The following is a 17,782-nucleotide window of genomic DNA, read 5'->3' on the forward strand; positions in this document are numbered from 1 at the left end:
TGGCAGATTCGTGGCAGGACGATGGTACGTATCCGTACAGTTAATGTTATAACCAGTAATTACATATTTTTATAAATTTTGGGGTTCAATGCAATTACTTCTCGTCATTATTCCTTCATCGTGATCGTCATTCGTGGGTAACACATACCGAAAAATTCGGTCACAGTCACAGCGCTTGATAAATGTTTTAGCAGTTAAGAAAGTTAAACAGGAAAATAAAACTTATGATGTAGTTAATTACTGCAAACATTTAGTTATAATGAACACAATGTGTCACAGGGAGTAGTTGTATGCTTATAACTTCATTAGCTTAAATATTTCGATGTAAGAGTAATAAAATTAAAATAAAACAATTTAGGTAACGTCAACGATTTATATAGTTTCACTTTCTTATTTTAAAGTTCGAAAAGTTTTCAACTCCTCCTTGAATTAAATAAAGATAAGGATTTGTTCATCTCATAAATTCGGGTTTACGATCATTAATGTAGAGTAATGGTGTGAAAACAAAGGTATGCGAACCATAAAATTATGAATTTTGAATAAAATTATGAATTGTTCTCCTATCTTTGTTGTTCTATTACATTTTGTTTAAATTTAAATAAATTTACATTAACATAAAGAACCACACAGCAAATGTTTATTTTGAAAACCCCGGTAATAGGAGTAAATTAAAAAAAACATTGACACGATTAAACATGAGTGAGTATACTTCTTACATATGCTCTGTAGATAAAAAAAATTAAATTATTTAAAAATTAGTATAGTGTCTTAAAGTGTTATACTTGTGTTATAAATATGATCATTTTTGTTTGTTTGTTCGTGTTTTATGCTTGATGCGACTTATTAGAGGTCTAATTTTCCTATGTTCTTTTGCAATGCAAAATTTTGGAGACTTAAAGTGAACCATCTGAGACGAGGCTAGAATCGTTATGTGTTTACTGATTACAGAAGCGGCAGTCTTCCCTCCGGAAAGTCTGATTCATGGCAGAAATATGAACAATGGTGGTTTCCCATGGGCTCAAAATGCGCCATACCATTAGCAGTACTAGCCCTTAACCCAGCCCGCAGCCCACTGAGTTCCTCGCCGGATCTTTTCAGTGATTTGCGTTACCGATCCGGTGGTAGATTCTGCAAAACACTGCTCTTGCTAGGGCTAGTGTTAGCAACGTCCTCAGATTAAAATCCTGTGAGTTCACCTACTCGTCCGGTTACGCTGACGTAACCCACTTGGTTACCAGCACAGGTGGGAAAAAAAGTGTTTGCCATTAGTAGCATTAGTACGGATCTACGAATTTTTATTATCAGCAACACCCATAATAGTTATAATTTTTAAAAACATATAGCAATTGCTATATGTTCCTAAGTTGGACTCTATAATCACTAAGTCACGGTAAACACTTAATACCAGGTTGGCCGTAAATTCGTTCACTCGTGCGTGCAATAAAAACAACAAAAAGAAACAATAAAACATATCTAGAACCCCTTTTAATGTTGAAGTAAATAACAATACATTCGGCACATACCTATAATACCTAAATGTCGTATTGCATTTCGTTTAGAATTGTTTGTAATTTTTCGTTGCCTAGTTACGCAAATTAACTTACAGAAAATCATAACATAACAGTTAACATAAAGGTTAACAGTAAAAAAATTCAATATAATAGAATTTTATGGTGTTAAAACCTGTATATTATGGATGTTGAGTATAGAATATTAAATTTATTTAAAACAAAACAATACGATGATTGTCTAAAGCTTTGTGCAAACGCGCTACAATACAAAGATGATCGTATGATTGACTTCATACGAATGAGGTCAATGACAATTCAAGCAAAAGTAGCTGGAAATGGTTATGATGAAGTTTCATATTTTCCGAACCAAGATGAGCTTACTGCTACTGCAGTGGCCAAAACACCCCGACCGGGCACATCGTTCCAACAAAAGACCAAAACTACTACCAACCCTTCGGAGATAACAAAGGTAATTTATGTGATACTAACATTTATTATCTTTCTTAAAAAGATGGAGTTTTTCAATTCGTTCATATTTTCCTTTCTCTTCTCTTCGAAGTTTCATGTTAACCCATAATTTGCAAAGCGAAAAGTGATTATGCAACAATTTTTAATAAACTTGTTATTTTATTTTATAACAAACATGCTGTCCACGTTGTACTGGAAATCGTAAATATCACAACGTGAATACCGTGACGTATCTTCAGAATTGATTTCGAAATTTAAAGTCAATAGGACCTACACCTATCCTATCATTCAAACCGAATTGCATAATGCTTTGCGGCAGAAATAAGCAGGACGGTATTGAGGATGCTACTAGTGGAAGCAAGCTAACAACACTCCCCGCCAGTAGTTATAACCACTTTCCTAAGGGGTATTACAGGTACGCCGCGCCGTGAGCTCGATCAACCATCAAAGCTACAATAAAATAGCATTTATATTATGTAACATTAAAAATTCTTCAGTAGAGACTGACAAAATAAAACTTTTTATTTCAGAAAAGAGTAACAGCAACAGCTGTGTCAAGATCTCGACTTGCAACTACAACAATCAGAACCCGGAGTGCAAGAACAGCATTACACACTGCGTCACGATTGTCAAGGGCGGCTACGGCAGTCGCAGGAAATTCCATTATTCCGGGCATGCCGCTTACATTACGATTTCTTGAAAAAGACGATAAATTGTTTATACCAGCATCAAAAACATTATTTGAGTATATCTATTATTGTGAAGGTAACATACGTAAGGTAAGATAGGATTTATGGAATATATTATGTATGCATAATTAGGTATATTACTTAATTACCTACATGTAATAGTTTTTATTCTTGCGCTTATGATCAGAAACTTTTTACCCGTTCTTCAGTTGTAGACATCAGATATTTAGACCTTACAGAAGAGTAGTTAAAGATGCGCGATTGACTTTAAAACTACCGTAATAAATTGTACGAGGGCTGCACTAAAAGTATCGGGAATGGAATATTTCCACTGTTCCTGTCATATTAAAATCTTTTTAATTGAAAACTCCTTGGTTTTAAAAATCGAATACCATTTATTTATTTAAAAAAAGATTCTCGGTCTTGTCACGAGGTTTTGTCAAACTTGTTTAGTCGTTGAGAAAATGGAATTGACTCGAAAAAATTCAAGAGCGATGATTTATTATGACTTTCGAAGTGGTTTAACACAAAAACAGTGTGTTGACCGGATGATTTCTGCATTTGGTGATGAAGCCCCATCCAAAACCACAATTTATCGCTGGTTTGCTGAGTTTCAACGTGGACGTGTCAAGCTCAGTGATGATCCCCGTCAAGGTCGTCCAAAAACTGCAGTCACCCAAGAAAACGTTGACGCTGTGCGTAAGCTGATTGAGGAAGATCGACATGTGACATACCGCGAAATTCAGGCAACTTTAGACATTGGCATGAGTCAAATACAAATAATCTTGCATGAACAATTAGGTGTAAAAAAGTTGTTTTTCCGATGGATACCGCATTCTTTTTTTTTTTTTTTTTTATTGCCCTTGTAGGCAGACGAGCATACGGCCCACCTGATGGTGAGTGGTTACCGTTGCCCATGGACTTCAGCAATGCCAGGGGCAGAACCAAGCCGCTGCCTACCGCTTAATACTCTCCACAAGCCTCGTTTGAAGAAGGACATGTCATAGCGCTCGGGAAACACCGTGGACGGGAGCTCATTCCATAGCCGGATGGTACGTGGCAAAAAAGATCTCTGGAAACGCACTGTGGATGACCGCAGTGCGCTTTTTGATTCGCTCTGTCAAGAGCAAAAAGCGACTCGCGTTACTTGGTGCGTCAAAACTCTCGAAAGATTCCACGCAGGATCCTTAAATGCTGTATACAACATTGTATCAGGTGACGAATCCTGGATATACGCGTACGAACCCGAAACAAAAAACCAGTCACGAGTTTGGGTGTTCGAAAATGAGTTAAACACAACAAAAATTGTTCGTTGACGGAGTGTTGCAAAAAAAATGGTGGCCACGTTTGTCTCCAAAACCGGCCATGTTACGACTATTCCTCTTGAGGGACAAAGAACGGTTAATGCAGAATGGTATGCTAGCATTTGTTTGCCACAGGTCGTTTCTGAACTCCGTAAAGAGAACTGCAACCGCCGCATCATCCTCCATCACGACAATGCGAGTTCTCACACTGCGCACAGAACAAAAGAGTTTTTAGAGCAAGAAAACATAGAATTATTAGACCATCCGCCGTACAGACCCGACCTAAACCCTAATGATTTCTATACTTTCCCTAAAATAAAGAATAAATTGCGTGGACAGAGATCCATTTTGGAGACCCCAACTTCCGAATGGAATGGTTGCTTCAATGATTGGTTCCATCGTATAGAAAAATGTGTCAAATTTCGCGGAGAATACTTCGAAAAGCAATAAATACATTTTTAAATAGTAATGTTGTGTCACTTCGTTAATTCTCGAAATTTTCAGTGCCGCCTAGGTATTTGTGTGAAAAATTATAACTCTGTTTCTGAATATCGGACTAAACTAGAGCGGCTCCCCATTTTCTTTTACGGGAATACTCATCTTTCACAGTGTTTTGTATAGGTAATCTCTAATCAGCGATACCTTCAGAAGAAGAATAAAATAACATGTAACTATACTTGAGACCTTTGAACTTATATTTCAAGGTGGTGGCGCATTTACGTTCTGAATGTCTATGGGCTCCAGTAACCACTTAACATCAGGTGGGCTGTGAGCTCGTCCACCCATCTAAGCAATAAGGAAAAATAAGATAAGACACTAAGTACTATAAAATTATTTTTATTGCATAGAATATAATTATTGTGGTATCGTATCTGTATATATGTGTATGTACCTATGTAGGTATAGAAGAATAGAATATAACCAGAACTATTTTACTCCGAACAGGCAATGGATGTAGCTTTCCAAGCCCAAAAAGCCGACAATACAGTAAGCTGGTGGTGGAATTTTTCATTAGCTCGTTGTTATTCTGTTCTTGGAATGTATCGAAACACTGAAGAATGCCTACGTCAAGCTCTTAGACAAAATAAACACGTTAGCATTTATCTACGATTAATCGCAATGTATGTTGGAATGAACCAACCGTTGACCGCGTTGGATGTTTGTAAACAAGGCTTGTCGTATTTCCACGATTACGCACCTTTACTTATTGAACAAGCTAGAATTCATGAAGAAATGGATTTATCGGCATTGGCTGTGAAAGAGTATCGAATGGTCGCTATCGAAGACCCATCTAACATGGAAGCTGTTGCATATATCGCCATGTTTAACTTTTATAACGATCAACCTGAAATAGCCCTACGGTATTACAGGTATTTATAGATTTAATCTTCTTCTTCTGGTTCGTTCCCTCAATGCTGAGGATCGTGACTGTATGTCAATCTTCTCCACTCGGTCCGGCTCTGCACCATATGTACCGCTCCCCATATCTGGCCTCCAGTCACCTCCTTGAGTTGGTCAACCCATTTAGCTGGCGCTCTTCCTCTAGCGCCATAATTAATATATTATGTTATAAGATTTAATCTAGGCAATTACTATTACGCGGCATAATTAGATGTCTCGGTACTTAAGCTTTACAGAAAATACATTGTTCTTTTGGTCACAATGAGGAGTTAACAACAATATAAGCACTTTTGTGTTTTATTTTAATATAGAGAATTAAGGCGCAGGCGACTTAAAATAGTTACTATGCACCCATACTTCTAACAAAACTTTAACACAGAATCATTTTTTTCAGAAATGTATATTATTTACGTACATAATAATATGTTTGTGTTGCACAGACGGGTGAACAAACTCACCGCTCTACTTGATTTTACGTTATTTAACCAGATCTCTCTATATCTTAATGAATGAATGCCGTCAACCTTATTGAGAAATCAGACCCAAGTCTCATTTGTATAGCATGACAACTGTCCCATTCTTCAAACTTCAAAGGAACGCAGGACTGCTTCTGGCCATAAATAACCAGGATTGTAACGCCTATCCTTAGAAACTACTAATAAGGCTCTGGGATTTGATGCTCTTTATGCTGATACGCGATCGCACTGTACTTTTGGCAAAGAGGGCGAAGCACATAATATTTTGCATATTATTATTGAAAACTGAACTAGTTAACACGTTGACTGCCATAAAACTCATCGGTGCCCTACGTGGCGCACTGAAATAATTATGTCGATTTCTCTCTTCGACGTTCTTATTAAGACGCCAGAATATCTTGTAGACTCTGGGAAAGACGAATCCGAACGATACTGAGAATTAATCTATTTTTTAGAGACTTAAAAGACTAAAACATACATTAAAAAAAAGGGTGCGTGTACTTGTGTACGCGCGTAAGAAGTTATACTTTATTTTTATTAAATTTATTTCTTTTTTTGAATTTAAGTTTTAATCAATTTGAAAAAAAAAACAATTAAACAACATCCTCAAAAACGCATATTGGACATCCCTTTTCTTGACATCGTATAAATTCGGTAATTCTCGGTACGGTTCGGAAAGTTCACCTGCGGCTATATTCAGATTCCCCAAGTTACGTCGGTCGTATTGTAATGAGCGATTTAGTGGGCAACTTCATTCTGTTAATTTTGTGTCACGGTGCGCGCGCATCGTAAAATTTCACTCTCATCAATTTTTCATAACGCGCCTAAAAAAGTATAACTTAAAAAAAATCAAAGTTAGACAATCCAGGCGCTTAATGACAGATATCGACATAAGTACTTGAGTGCGCCACGCAAGGCACCGGTGACCTACATGGCAGTCAACGTGTTAACAAAGTTCAAGAAAACAATTTATTGTTATGTCACACTATATAGTCGTCGTGGCCTAACATGTAGTCGTCGTGGCCTAACGGATAAGACGTCCGGTGCATTCGTGTTGAGCGATGCACCGGTGTTCGAATCCCGCAGGCGGGTACCAATTTTTCAAATGAAATACGTACTCAGCAAATGTTCACGATTGACTTCCACGGTGAAGGAATAACATCGTGTAATAAAAATGAAACCCGCAAAATTATAATTTGCGTAATTACTGGTGGTAGGACCTCTTGTGAGTCCGCGCGGGTGGGTACCACCACCCTGCCTATTTCTGCCGTGAAGCAGTAATGCGTTTCGGTTTGAAGGGTGGGGCAGCCGTCGTTACTATACTTGAGACCTTAGAACTTGTATCTCAAGGTGGGTGGCGCATTTACGTTGTGGATGTCTATGGGCTCCAGTAACCACTTAACATCAGGTGGGCTGTTAGCTCGTCCACCCATCTAAGCAATAAAAAAAAAAAAAAAAAAAAAAAAAAAAAAAGCATTGTCATCAGTAGGCTTAGTGCGAGTTTCAAAAATGGAATCGATTGACTCGCATCGAGTGTACGCTCTTCACGGTGAAACGTGCGGAGCTCTGAGTGCGAGTTACTCGATTTGCAGGACGTTTATTCATCTTGAGAAGCGATATTTTTTTCTTTTATATTGGTAGCACGCAAGGTTTTTTTTAAGGCGTTTAATTGAAATGCCAAGCTTTCTAACGATATTTATAATTAGTCGGGTAATGGGTAATGTACCTGTGCTTAGTGCGAGTTTTTTTAATTACTCAGTCGATGTTAATGTTATGTTTAATTTGTGTGAGTTTGTATCAGTGCCACCTAGTGGTAAGCTTATGAATCTCATTTTGTGGGAGAGAGAAGGTTTGTTTATGTTGCTGTCTCATGTATCGAATAGCTTTACCGAAGGAGGCTCTCGATTATTGTATGTGCGAGTGCGAGTTGCAAATTAATGGATTTTGAGAGTATTTCTTCACTTTCAAGCAAGTTAAGTAGTCACTAAAAATTTTGCCGTGAAACTAATACAATATCAAGATTTTTTCTTTCGTTTTTAATAATAATGTTGTTTTTTAAGCTTTTATCTATTCTAATGGTTTATACACATATATTTTTTCGGTTAGAAAATTTTATAGACGTCTTGCTAGTTGTAAATACATATTAATTCTTTGCTTTTTCATTTAATTCTTATTAAATCATTGCTTTTTTTTAAAGAGTTGTTTGATGAGAGAGAGAGAGCGAGATAGAGTTTTTTTTTATTTATTGCTTAGATGGATGGACGAGCTCACAGTCCACCTGATGTTAAGTGGTTACTGGTGCCCATAGACATCTACAACGTAAATGCGCCACCCACCTCGAGATATAAGTTCTAAGGTCTCAGTATAGTTACAACGGCTACCCCACCCTTCGAACCGAAACGCATTATTGCTTCACGGCGGAAATAGGCGGGGTGGTGGTACCTACCCGTGTGGACTCCCAAGAGGTCCTACCACCAGTGAAAGAGTATTCTTTATTGTACACAAAATGAATAATAATTGTGAAACATTTTTTCTTGGTCTTATCGCTAAGAGTGATCTCTTCCAGACAACCATTAGATGGGCAAGAATAATTTCGAAATGAATTGCACACTGTGTATCTATCTATTATATAAATATATACACACACGCACATACACACGCGCGCAATATACATATTTACAGGTACATACGTACAGATTTATATTTATAAATTATATAGAAATTTGAACAATGTAATAATAATTTTGCTTCTTTACACATTTATAATTAAGGATGGATGCTCGTAATAATTTTAGTATATTTGGGCCACCTAATGAAGATCATCAACACTATTACCGTAAATACAATCATTTTATAAACGTTCAACGGGTAAAAGATTAAACCTATGTAAAACATAATTTCTTTAATTAAAAAAAGCTGAAATAATTACCTATTCCAAGATTAATTATGTTAAGTATGTCTAAATATGTAATTACAATTAAATAAATTCTATAATAAACTTCTAATTCTAATACTTCTATTAAAGTTACTAAAAAAATATGTTTATGCTGGGCAGTTTTCGTGTATTTTAAAGGTTACGCCATTACGGCAAAGTTTGTTTACGAAATTGCACCCTTAGAATGGAAGTGGTATAACTAAAAAAATTAAGATTAGTTTTATATTTCAAAACACTTATGTATTATTATTAAGAACCTACATTTTAAGTAGGTAATACGTGTAGCAAAAATGTTGGACTCCTTTTTACGAAAATTGCGCGGACGGAGAAGTATGAAATTTCCCACACTCATAGAGAATATAGAGAAGTAGTGCAGATTACTTGATTTTTTTTTTTAATTGTGCATAAACAATAAAAAAATAAACTAAATGAATAAAAAAACCTTACACACATTACCATGTATTTGACACACACACACACACATGCATTTATACTTTTTTTGTTTATTGATTTATCAATCTGTGGTCAAATTGAGAATAGATTAATATTTTTTGTCTGTAATATTATTTTTCTATAATGTAGCCTTGGCGACATAGAGCAATGATTATTATAGAAATGATGATAATCGAAAGATGACAATAGAACTATAATAATGTTCAAACTTAAAATTTAAATAAATTATGGTCAAATTTCGACCACTGGACTACCATTAGTAGATAATAATAAAATCATTTATTGCCTTTCACACAGATTTAGATTATTACAGGCAGCCTACAAGGAAACAACAAAAAAACAAAACACTATTATATCATTTCTGGCAAGCAGCTCAACATTTGCACTTGTATATTATTAATAGGAATTTTATTAAGAATATTGACAATTTATGAGGAATTTGACAAGTACGGATTAGTTATAGATATATGTAGTTACATATTGTAAATTAAATTAGTTTTATAAGTGCAATAAAAATTAATTTAAATGATAAAATGATAAAGCCATACCTTTTTCCAATGTGACGATTAGAGGGTATCCTATTATTCTTTTCTATATTATTCTATCAGCTTATAAAATTAAACAGTCTCTTTTAGTCTAGAAAAGGACAAAGTACTCTTTCTGTCTTTTTCAAATAAAATGGCATGCCTTAAAGTGTTTAAACCGAAAAACTAAAAAAATACAATTATTGTATTACAATATTGAAGTTTACCAGAAACTAAGAATTTTGGGTTGAGCCACTTTAATTCTAAAGGTACAAAATAGTATTGAGCATGTGACATTACCCGAATAATTTTGAAAGTAGTTGGTTCCCATTAAAATGCTGTTAAAATGCGTTGTATTTCATTTAGACGGTCTAATGCCAAAACATCACGTGCTACCAATATACGAGAAATAATATTATTGCTGCTCTCGGTGAATAAACGCCCTGCGAAGCGAGTAGCATATCTCAACTCACACTCACAATTCTTCATTTTTCACCGTATAGAACGTAAACTCGATTTGATTTTGATTTATTCATTTACAATTGAAGAACTAGGAAAAAAAGATGAAAATACATTTTGGAGGGACCGCGAGGAGCTAAATTGTGTGAATTGTTTTATTTTGTCTATTTAATGTTTCTTAGTTAATGCGTATTTAATATTTCTTCGTGTATAAGTGTAATTTTGAGACCGTCCTGGCCTAAAGGTTAAGACGTCCGGTGTATTCGTATCTTGCAATGCACCGGTGTTCTAATCCCGCCGGCGGGTATCAATTTTTCTAATGAAATACGTACTTATCAAATGTTTACGATTGACTTTCACTGTAAAGGAATAGCATCATGTAATAAAAATCAAACCCGCAAAATTAATTTTTGTAATTACTGGTGGTAGGACGTCTTGTGAGTCCGCACGGGTAGGTATCACCACCCTGCCTATTTTTGCCGTGAAGCAGTAATGCGTTTCGGTTTGAAGGGTGGGACAACCGTTGTAACTATACTGAGACCTTAGAACTAATATCTCAAGGTGGGAGGCGGCATTTGCGTTGTAGATGTCTATGGGCTCCGGTAACCACTTAAGATTAGGTAGGCCGGGAGCTCGTCCACCCATCTGTGCAATAACAAAGTAACGTGGGTTTATTAACTGTTTAGTATCTGTGAAAGTGCGAAAATTTAAAAAAATTAAACAAAACCGCTGGACGTAGCTTCTCGAAGTCTTCGAAAAGGTCCACTGAAAAAAATCTCAGTATATAATCAGCATTTTGCAGAGATTATATTTTATCCCATATTATCTGATCTCATTTCATTTCATTCCATGCCAATTGATTAATGCTTCAAATTAATCAAATCCATTTCACTCCATATTATCATTTTTCATAAAAAAAGATTAGGCTCTATGGCATGATATTTTTGCCTCTCTAGTTGGAAAAATAAAACTACTAAAGAAATACTCGATCGAAACGTTAAAATCCACTAATTTGTAACACGCACTCGCACAAATGTCATTCGTAGTACTCATTTCGGTAAAATTACTCGGTTACGAGATCACAACGTTAATATGAACTCGCACTCACAAAATAACACCGAGTACGTTTGCCGCTAGGGGCGCTGTTCCAATTGCATACAAATTTGAGCAAACTGGCTCGCTAGTGAGAACGTTACAAAACTCGCACTAAGCACACTGTACCTCGCAAGCAGGTTGGTAATTTTTCGTTTCGTACATGCTAAGCATGTAATCAGTTTCACGATCCTTTGAATGAAGTACGCACGACACGAGCAGTATAGGCCACGAACGCGATTTATTAATACGTTTATTATTATTACAGAAGACTATTAGCTACCCAGAGTCCAGGAGCTGAAATATACAATAACCTTGGCCTTTGTTGCCTATATTGCAATCAGTGGGATCTAACGATTCCCTGTTTTAGACAATCGTTGTATTTCAGTACGGATCCAGAAACACGTTCAAATATTTGGTATAACCTTGCTCATGTGGCTTTGGTATGTATATTTTGTAAAATAATTACAATGCATGTAGCCTTTATTTATGATGACGTAGCTTTAAGAAATGAAATTTAAAATCATACAGATTATTTTAGTTAAAAATTCTTGTCAATATATTCGTTTCAATATGTTTCATTGAACAGACCCAGGCGATGGGGCATCGAAAAGACGCCCACCCGAAACACGTCTTGTTGAATCACTCGGATTCATTTTCGGTGCTTCTGGGATGCTCAAGCACCGGTCACCGTAGTCGTGGAACTCGTGAATTACGACGAAGAGTTCGTCGAGTGAACTAGCCCATAGAGACAACCCACTGAGTTTCTCTTCTCTTTGAATCTTGATTCCGATGCGTTGACAGATTCTGCGAAGCACTGTTCTGTATAGGGCTAGTGCTAGCGAATTCTCTCAGGTTGTGTCTTTGAATTCACCTACACGCCCGCGCGAAGCTAGAATAACCGCTTAGGCACCAGGGAATAGATCGTTAAAAAATATATTTTAGTCCACAGGTGATATAATCTTGGCTCGACGCTGTTTACAAGTGAGCCTGGCTACAAATTCTGGAAATAATGCATCGGTGCACGCGCTACACGCATTGAATAAGATACTTCATTCTCGTAATGCTTTAAATTCAGAAAATGTGAATGCACATAAATGATAACAATTAATTAAATCACTTGAAAGTATATATATTTTTACTATTCTTACTATAAATTTACGTTATTTTCATAGGCTTATTTAACATAAATAGTCAACAATGGACATTATGTCGATTTCGAGTGTTTCCATTTCACGTAATTCATCGTACTTGAGAGCGATGAGTTTATCGATGTCGGCCTCAGGGTGCGTCTTCTTTAGTCCTGTTTTAACAGTCGTAACATCACCCGACGAATCAAGAGGTATTTTAGAGTAATACCTTTGCTTTATCTGTAAAAATAATGTTGGATTTGTAAATGTATCATCATATAGCGTGAAATAACTGAACTGTTCGAACTAATAACCTTCTTATCATTATGGTTCTATCATAATGTTCAGTACATTAAAATTGTGGGAATATTTAAAGAGACCCTTATTTAAATCATTCGATAAGGAATAAAATTGAGACTTCGACCTCATATCTGAATGTGAGCAGCCCATTATATCTTAGATAGACCCTAAAAATGTCCAACCACCTATTATAGTGCAGTAAAAGAGTGATGGTTTAGGGGAGCCTCCTTAGGCTATTGCAAAAGTACCGATCTCTTTATGATAAACGAACATTTTCAGGGTTCCGTAGTTTTTATACACTTTTGCTCTATTCTAATTGTTAAGTACATTTAAGTACTCGTAAAAAATCTGTATTCAAACCCAATGTTTTGTTAACAAAGCTTTTTGAATTATGCCTTTCGCTCATTTAAACTCGTCTTTTTTTTCCACATGTTGGCTGGACGAGTTCACGGCCCACCTGGTATTAAATGGTTACCGGAGCCCATAAACATCTATAACCCAAAGTACTTTAAATATGAAATTATTGACTAACCTCATCGAAAGTCGATCTTGCCACCCCAATGTTTTCCCAGGTATCTGCCCCTTTATTTATAAAAAGTGGTTTTGTAGGATTTGTTTGTTTGTCTTTGATAGAAATCCCATTCTCAAAACCAATACTGTTAAAAATGTCTTTAACTCGTTTAACTAACATCGATTCTTTGGAAGAATAAAACATTAAGTGCGCGCCATTAAGTAGTGCCACACTTCTAAGAGTACTGCAGACAATCTTTTTAGCTTCTGTATCTAAAAACATAATTATTTTTAAAAATTCAAAGTCTTTTTTGTGGCTTGGTATATTCCAGCTGTTTTCGAAGCCAAAAAAGTGTATAATAATGTTCTTGATTCCTTAGCTAGAAACAATATTAAACTCTTTTGAGACTGAAATCCAAGTGGGTGACTGCAATGGCATTGTAATGCCTATAGGATCCGGTAACTATTTAACATCGTGCGTGCCGTTTAGCTGTTCGTATAGCCACTGAATGCTCTGTAACGCAAAAATAATGTTCAAAAGTTAATTAGTGAAATAGTAACGTTTCTTAAATAATTATGGTCAAATAATATACACGGGACATACAGAATGGTTTATGACATCACAAACATAACTTAATGGCATGCAAGAGCGATAGCGATATATTCCCACTAATCTTCTTTATAGGTTATAGGTATCGATCCTTTTGCGTGTTATCAAAACTTTGTCCAGTAGAAGTGAAGTATTATTTCAAGGAAAAAAGGTTTCTACAATATTAAAGAAATTTATTTAAATTAGTTGACTGTCCCAGGAAACAAAACCCAGTTTATTGTAGTATAATGACATTAACCTTGACTTGAGGCGAAATGATGTTGTTGAACTATAAAGTTCTCTATGAAGTCGTTGTAGCCTAAAGGATAAGCCGGTGCATTTGTATCTTGCAATGCACCGAATTCCGCGGCAGGTACCAATTTTTCTAATGAAATACATACATAGGTAACAAATGTTCACGATTGACTTCCGTGGTGAGGGAATAACATCGTGTAATAAAAATCTAACCCGCAAAATTATAATTTGCGTAATTACTGGTGGTAGGACGTCTTGTGAGTCCGCGCGGGTAGGTACCACCACCTATTGCCATCACCTGCCTATTTCTGCCGTGAAGCAGTAATGCGTTTCGATTTGAAGGGTGGGGCAGCCGTTGTACTTTAAAAACTGACACCTTAGAAATAATATCTAAAGGGAGGTGACGGAATTTATATTGTAAATGTCTATAGACTCCGGTAACCACTTAACACGAGGAGGGCCGTGAGCTCATCCACCAATTAAAAAAATATTAAAAAAAATGGTTAATATTAGAATAAAGTGCACTAACCAAAATTCTTAAACAGGTCATATTTTCCACACAAAATAATCAAATTTGTTACACAGTTATCGGATATAGATTGTGTTTCATTAATTGCATGAAGACATATTTCGATGGTTTGCAATAAGGTCTTCGGTTTACTCAGATCAACCATTATACAATAATAGTAATTCTTCGTTTTAGGCAGCACAGGCAAAACATTCTTTAACATGTCTAATTTTCCACCGTATTCCCAAATATGACACACGTTTTTATCAATTGCTTGCTTAAGATTTGTTTTTCTTCCAAATGAATATTCTAACACAAGAGTGTTCCGTGGAGTTTCTAATTTTTCCAAAAACATATGAAGCAGTGTTGATTTACCCTAGAATAGTATTGTAAATGTACACTATTTACCTAAGTTTTTTTTTATTGCCCATGTAGGCAGACGAGCATACGGCCCGCCTGATGGTTAGTGGTTACCGTCGCTCATGGACGTCAGCAATGCCAGGGGCAGAGCCAAGCCGCTGCCCCTACCGTTTAATACTCTCCATAAGCCTCGATTGAAGAAAGTATTTTGTAATATCAGTAGTGTATTTAGTAGTGTATAGTAGTATTTTGTAATATCATTTTGTAATCTCCTTTCTATCCTAAATAAAAGCATATTCTTAGCTTATGAAAAAATCATTAATTTATTGATATTCATTTCTGAACGTGTGAATGTTCAACATTTATAGTGTTTACTTAATGTAACTACAAACAAATTTTTTAAGGCAGTTCGATGTACATAATATCATGTAATTAATATAGTATATATTAAATAAAGATCAATACATGTGTGATTGACTCTAAACTTGGTGCCTTGGAGTTGTTACTTTAAGGAAGGTTCTGTTATTACGTACGGTAACGCTATCGATAAATAGCGGGCGAGAAAAAATAAGACATGCACCAAAAATAAAATTTCATACTATTCAGCTTACCCACCACGTTTTTACTGCCTGCTAAGAAAATAGTCCGAGAATTGATTTCGTCTAATTGCTGCTCCTGTGTGTCTATAATTTGTGCTGCTCTCTCCGGTATAGACAACATTTTATAACGAATTTATTTAAAATATATTTGATTTCCTATTTGTTGCTTTACTTCTAAAGATATCACGGTACACCCAATTATTTATATTGATTGCTTGTTGAAAATATATTTGTTGTTATGTTGTTGCTAAGCAATGAGACTCGAGTATAAAGGTTTTAAATCAATAAAATGGCAGACAGTCTCACGGCCCAACTGGTGTTAAGTGGTTACCATAGAGCCCATAGACATCAACAACCTAAACGCTGTATCAGGTACAACGGCTGCTCTACCCTTAAGGGTCTTATCCATAGTAGCGGTTTGCGAGCGACTGCGGGGCGGAGCGGATGCGCCGTGAACCCGCCGCGGCGGCACAGCGAGAACGTCGCGGACGCGTGGGGGATACGCAAAATTTTGTAGCGACTTGACGACGTACAATACACTCAGTAATAAAATGGATTCCTTTTTTTTTTTTTCTACTTAAGCTGATAAGCCTTGAGAGGCTATTTCAGCGTAACCGTGGCTAGTAGGTGAGCTCACGGGGCTCAAACCTGACGACGACGACGATGCTAACACGAACCCTAGCAAGAGCCGTGCTTCGCAGAATCTACCACCGGATCAGAAACGCGACCCATTGAGAAGATCCGGCGAGAAACTCAGTGGTCTGTGTCTGAGAGTTAATTTACTCGTCAAGCCCTTCGTCGCAAGCGACGGGTTCGACGAGAACGGTGACCGGTGCTTGAAGTACCTAAAAGCACCGTTAGTGGATCGGGAGGATCCGAGATGACGTGTTTTGGGCGACGTCGACTGCTTTCCATTCTGTCCGCAGGATCGGGAATGTAGTTACCGGCGGCCACGATGAGAGGGTTCTCGTGTCGTGCCGCTTTATCGAAGTGGCGCATCGACGCCGACTGAAGATACTTACTGATGGACTCTAAGTCCAGGTCGTCATGGAGGTCGACGTTCCTGACGAACCACGGGGCTTCGACGGCTATCCTGTAAAAACGGGATTGAATAATTTGGAAGGATTTTAAGTGAGTGCGGGCCGCGTGAACGAACATTACACTTGCATAGGTCATGACGGGGCGTATGCAAGTTTTGTAGAGTGTCACCTTATTTCTAAGGGACATTTTACTTCGCCTGAATATCATCGGGTAGAGACGTCCTAGAATGAAGGCGGCACGGTCGCGTACCGTCTTGATGTGAGGGCGGAATGTCATCCTACTGTCGAGGGTGACGCCTAAATATTTGACCTTCGGGGCCCACGGTATGGGCTGGTCGAACATCGTGATTGGGCGAATGGCGGAGGCGGAGGTGTCGACGCGCCTAGTCGGGAGAGGGATGCTCAGCGTGGTGTTCGGAGGGCGACACCTTTTGAAGAGCACCGCTGTGCTTTTCGTGGGGTTGATGTCGATGCGCCACTTCCGGAACCACTGTCCCATGGTGGTAGCTGCGGTCTGAAGTCGTCGATGAAGCAACGCCTTCTTCCTACACGAGTAGTATAGATGGCGGTGTCATCGGCGAAGAGCGCCAGATGGGTCTCCGGAGACCGGGGTATATCATTGATATACAAACTGAATAGTAACGGGGAGAGGGCGGAGCCTTGCGGGACTCCGGCTGTGACGTGACGGGGGCGGGAACGCGTTCCCTCGACTCGATATCGGAACGAACGGTTCGACAAGTAGTCTCGTATGGTGAGCACGAGTCTGTCTGGCACTCCCATGTTATACAGTTTATATATCAAACCGTTGTGCCAGACTTTGTCGAACGCCTTCGCTATATCGAAGAAGAGAGCTCCTGTCGGGATGGAATGGATTCCAATTAGGAAACACTGCTGTTGGTTTTGTTACTTCGAAGAAGCCGGAGGCTAATACGAAAGCATCGACGAATTTGGGAGGGTCCATTATCAATTAATCGAATGGAAGAGAGCGACTAATAATTAAAACTAATAATTTAAATAACTAAAAATTATCCAAAATAATTGCGCTCCTACCTGCAAATGTCTTAATCTACATTTTATGAATTGTTGCATCTGATAAAAGCTGACTTAAGACATGACGACACACGGACAGAAGTGAGGAGGGCGGACGGGTTGGCGTTTGTAAGAAACACTACAAAATGG

General features: G+C 37.4%; 2 protein-coding genes across 4 annotated transcripts; one reads left to right on the forward strand and one right to left on the reverse strand.

The window, feature by feature from the left end:
* The first annotated feature begins 1,347 nt into the window (after positions 1 to 1,347).
* On the forward strand, positions 1,348 to 12,441 carry BBS8 (tetratricopeptide repeat protein 8). 2 transcript variants are annotated; one of them, XM_089731682.1, is made up of 5 exons: positions 1,348 to 1,980; positions 2,510 to 2,758; positions 4,918 to 5,342; positions 11,581 to 11,755; positions 12,265 to 12,441. In XM_089731682.1, exons 1-5 carry the CDS (start codon positions 1,693 to 1,695, stop codon positions 12,271 to 12,273), a joined length of 1,146 nt encoding a protein of 381 aa, XP_089587808.1. In that variant the 5' UTR covers positions 1,348 to 1,692; the 3' UTR covers positions 12,274 to 12,441. The 2 variants fall into 2 exon arrangements, with proteins under 2 accessions (XP_089587808.1, XP_028032424.2); XM_028176623.2 differs by having other exon boundaries at positions 1,350 to 1,980; positions 12,258 to 12,441.
* LOC114244730 (cytoplasmic dynein 2 light intermediate chain 1) lies at positions 12,424 to 15,999 on the reverse strand. Of its 2 annotated transcripts, none has more exons than XM_028176621.2 (4): positions 15,580 to 15,999; positions 14,626 to 14,980; positions 13,275 to 13,525; positions 12,424 to 12,682 (listed from the first exon to the last, which is right to left on the reverse strand). In XM_028176621.2, exons 1-4 carry the CDS (start codon positions 15,682 to 15,684, stop codon positions 12,494 to 12,496), a joined length of 900 nt encoding a protein of 299 aa, XP_028032422.2. In that variant the 5' UTR covers positions 15,685 to 15,999; the 3' UTR covers positions 12,424 to 12,493. The 2 variants fall into 2 exon arrangements, with proteins under 2 accessions (XP_028032422.2, XP_028032423.2); XM_028176622.2 differs by having other exon boundaries at positions 15,576 to 15,701.
* Between the last annotated feature and the right edge of the window lie 1,783 nt (positions 16,000 to 17,782).

This window comes from Bombyx mandarina, chromosome 12, assembly GCF_030267445.1.
Source record: "Bombyx mandarina strain Sakado chromosome 12, ASM3026744v2".
Lineage (NCBI taxonomy): Eukaryota > Metazoa > Arthropoda > Insecta > Lepidoptera > Bombycidae > Bombyx > Bombyx mandarina.

Excerpts from the sequence above, each read along its gene's own strand:
- BBS8 (XM_028176623.2), top strand. The coding sequence starts at position 1,693 with ATGGATGTTGAGTATAGAATATTAAATTTATTTAAAACAAAACAATAC. Across the intron at positions 1,981-2,509 it reads ACCCTTCGGAGATAACAAAG|AAAAGAGTAACAGCAACAGC; the intron begins GTAATTTATGTG and ends TTTTTATTTCAG. Across the intron at positions 11,756-12,257 it reads ACCTTGCTCATGTGGCTTTG|TCCACAGGTGATATAATCTT; the intron begins GTATGTATATTT and ends AATATATTTTAG.
- LOC114244730 (XM_028176621.2), bottom strand. The coding sequence starts at position 15,684 with ATGTTGTCTATACCGGAGAGAGCAGCACAAATTATAGACACACAGGAG. Across the intron at positions 14,981-15,579 it reads TAGCAGGCAGTAAAAACGTG|GGTAAATCAACACTGCTTCA; the intron begins GTGGGTAAGCTG and ends ATACTATTCTAG. Across the intron at positions 13,526-14,625 it reads TGACCTGTTTAAGAATTTTG|ATACAGAAGCTAAAAAGATT; the intron begins GTTAGTGCACTT and ends TTATGTTTTTAG.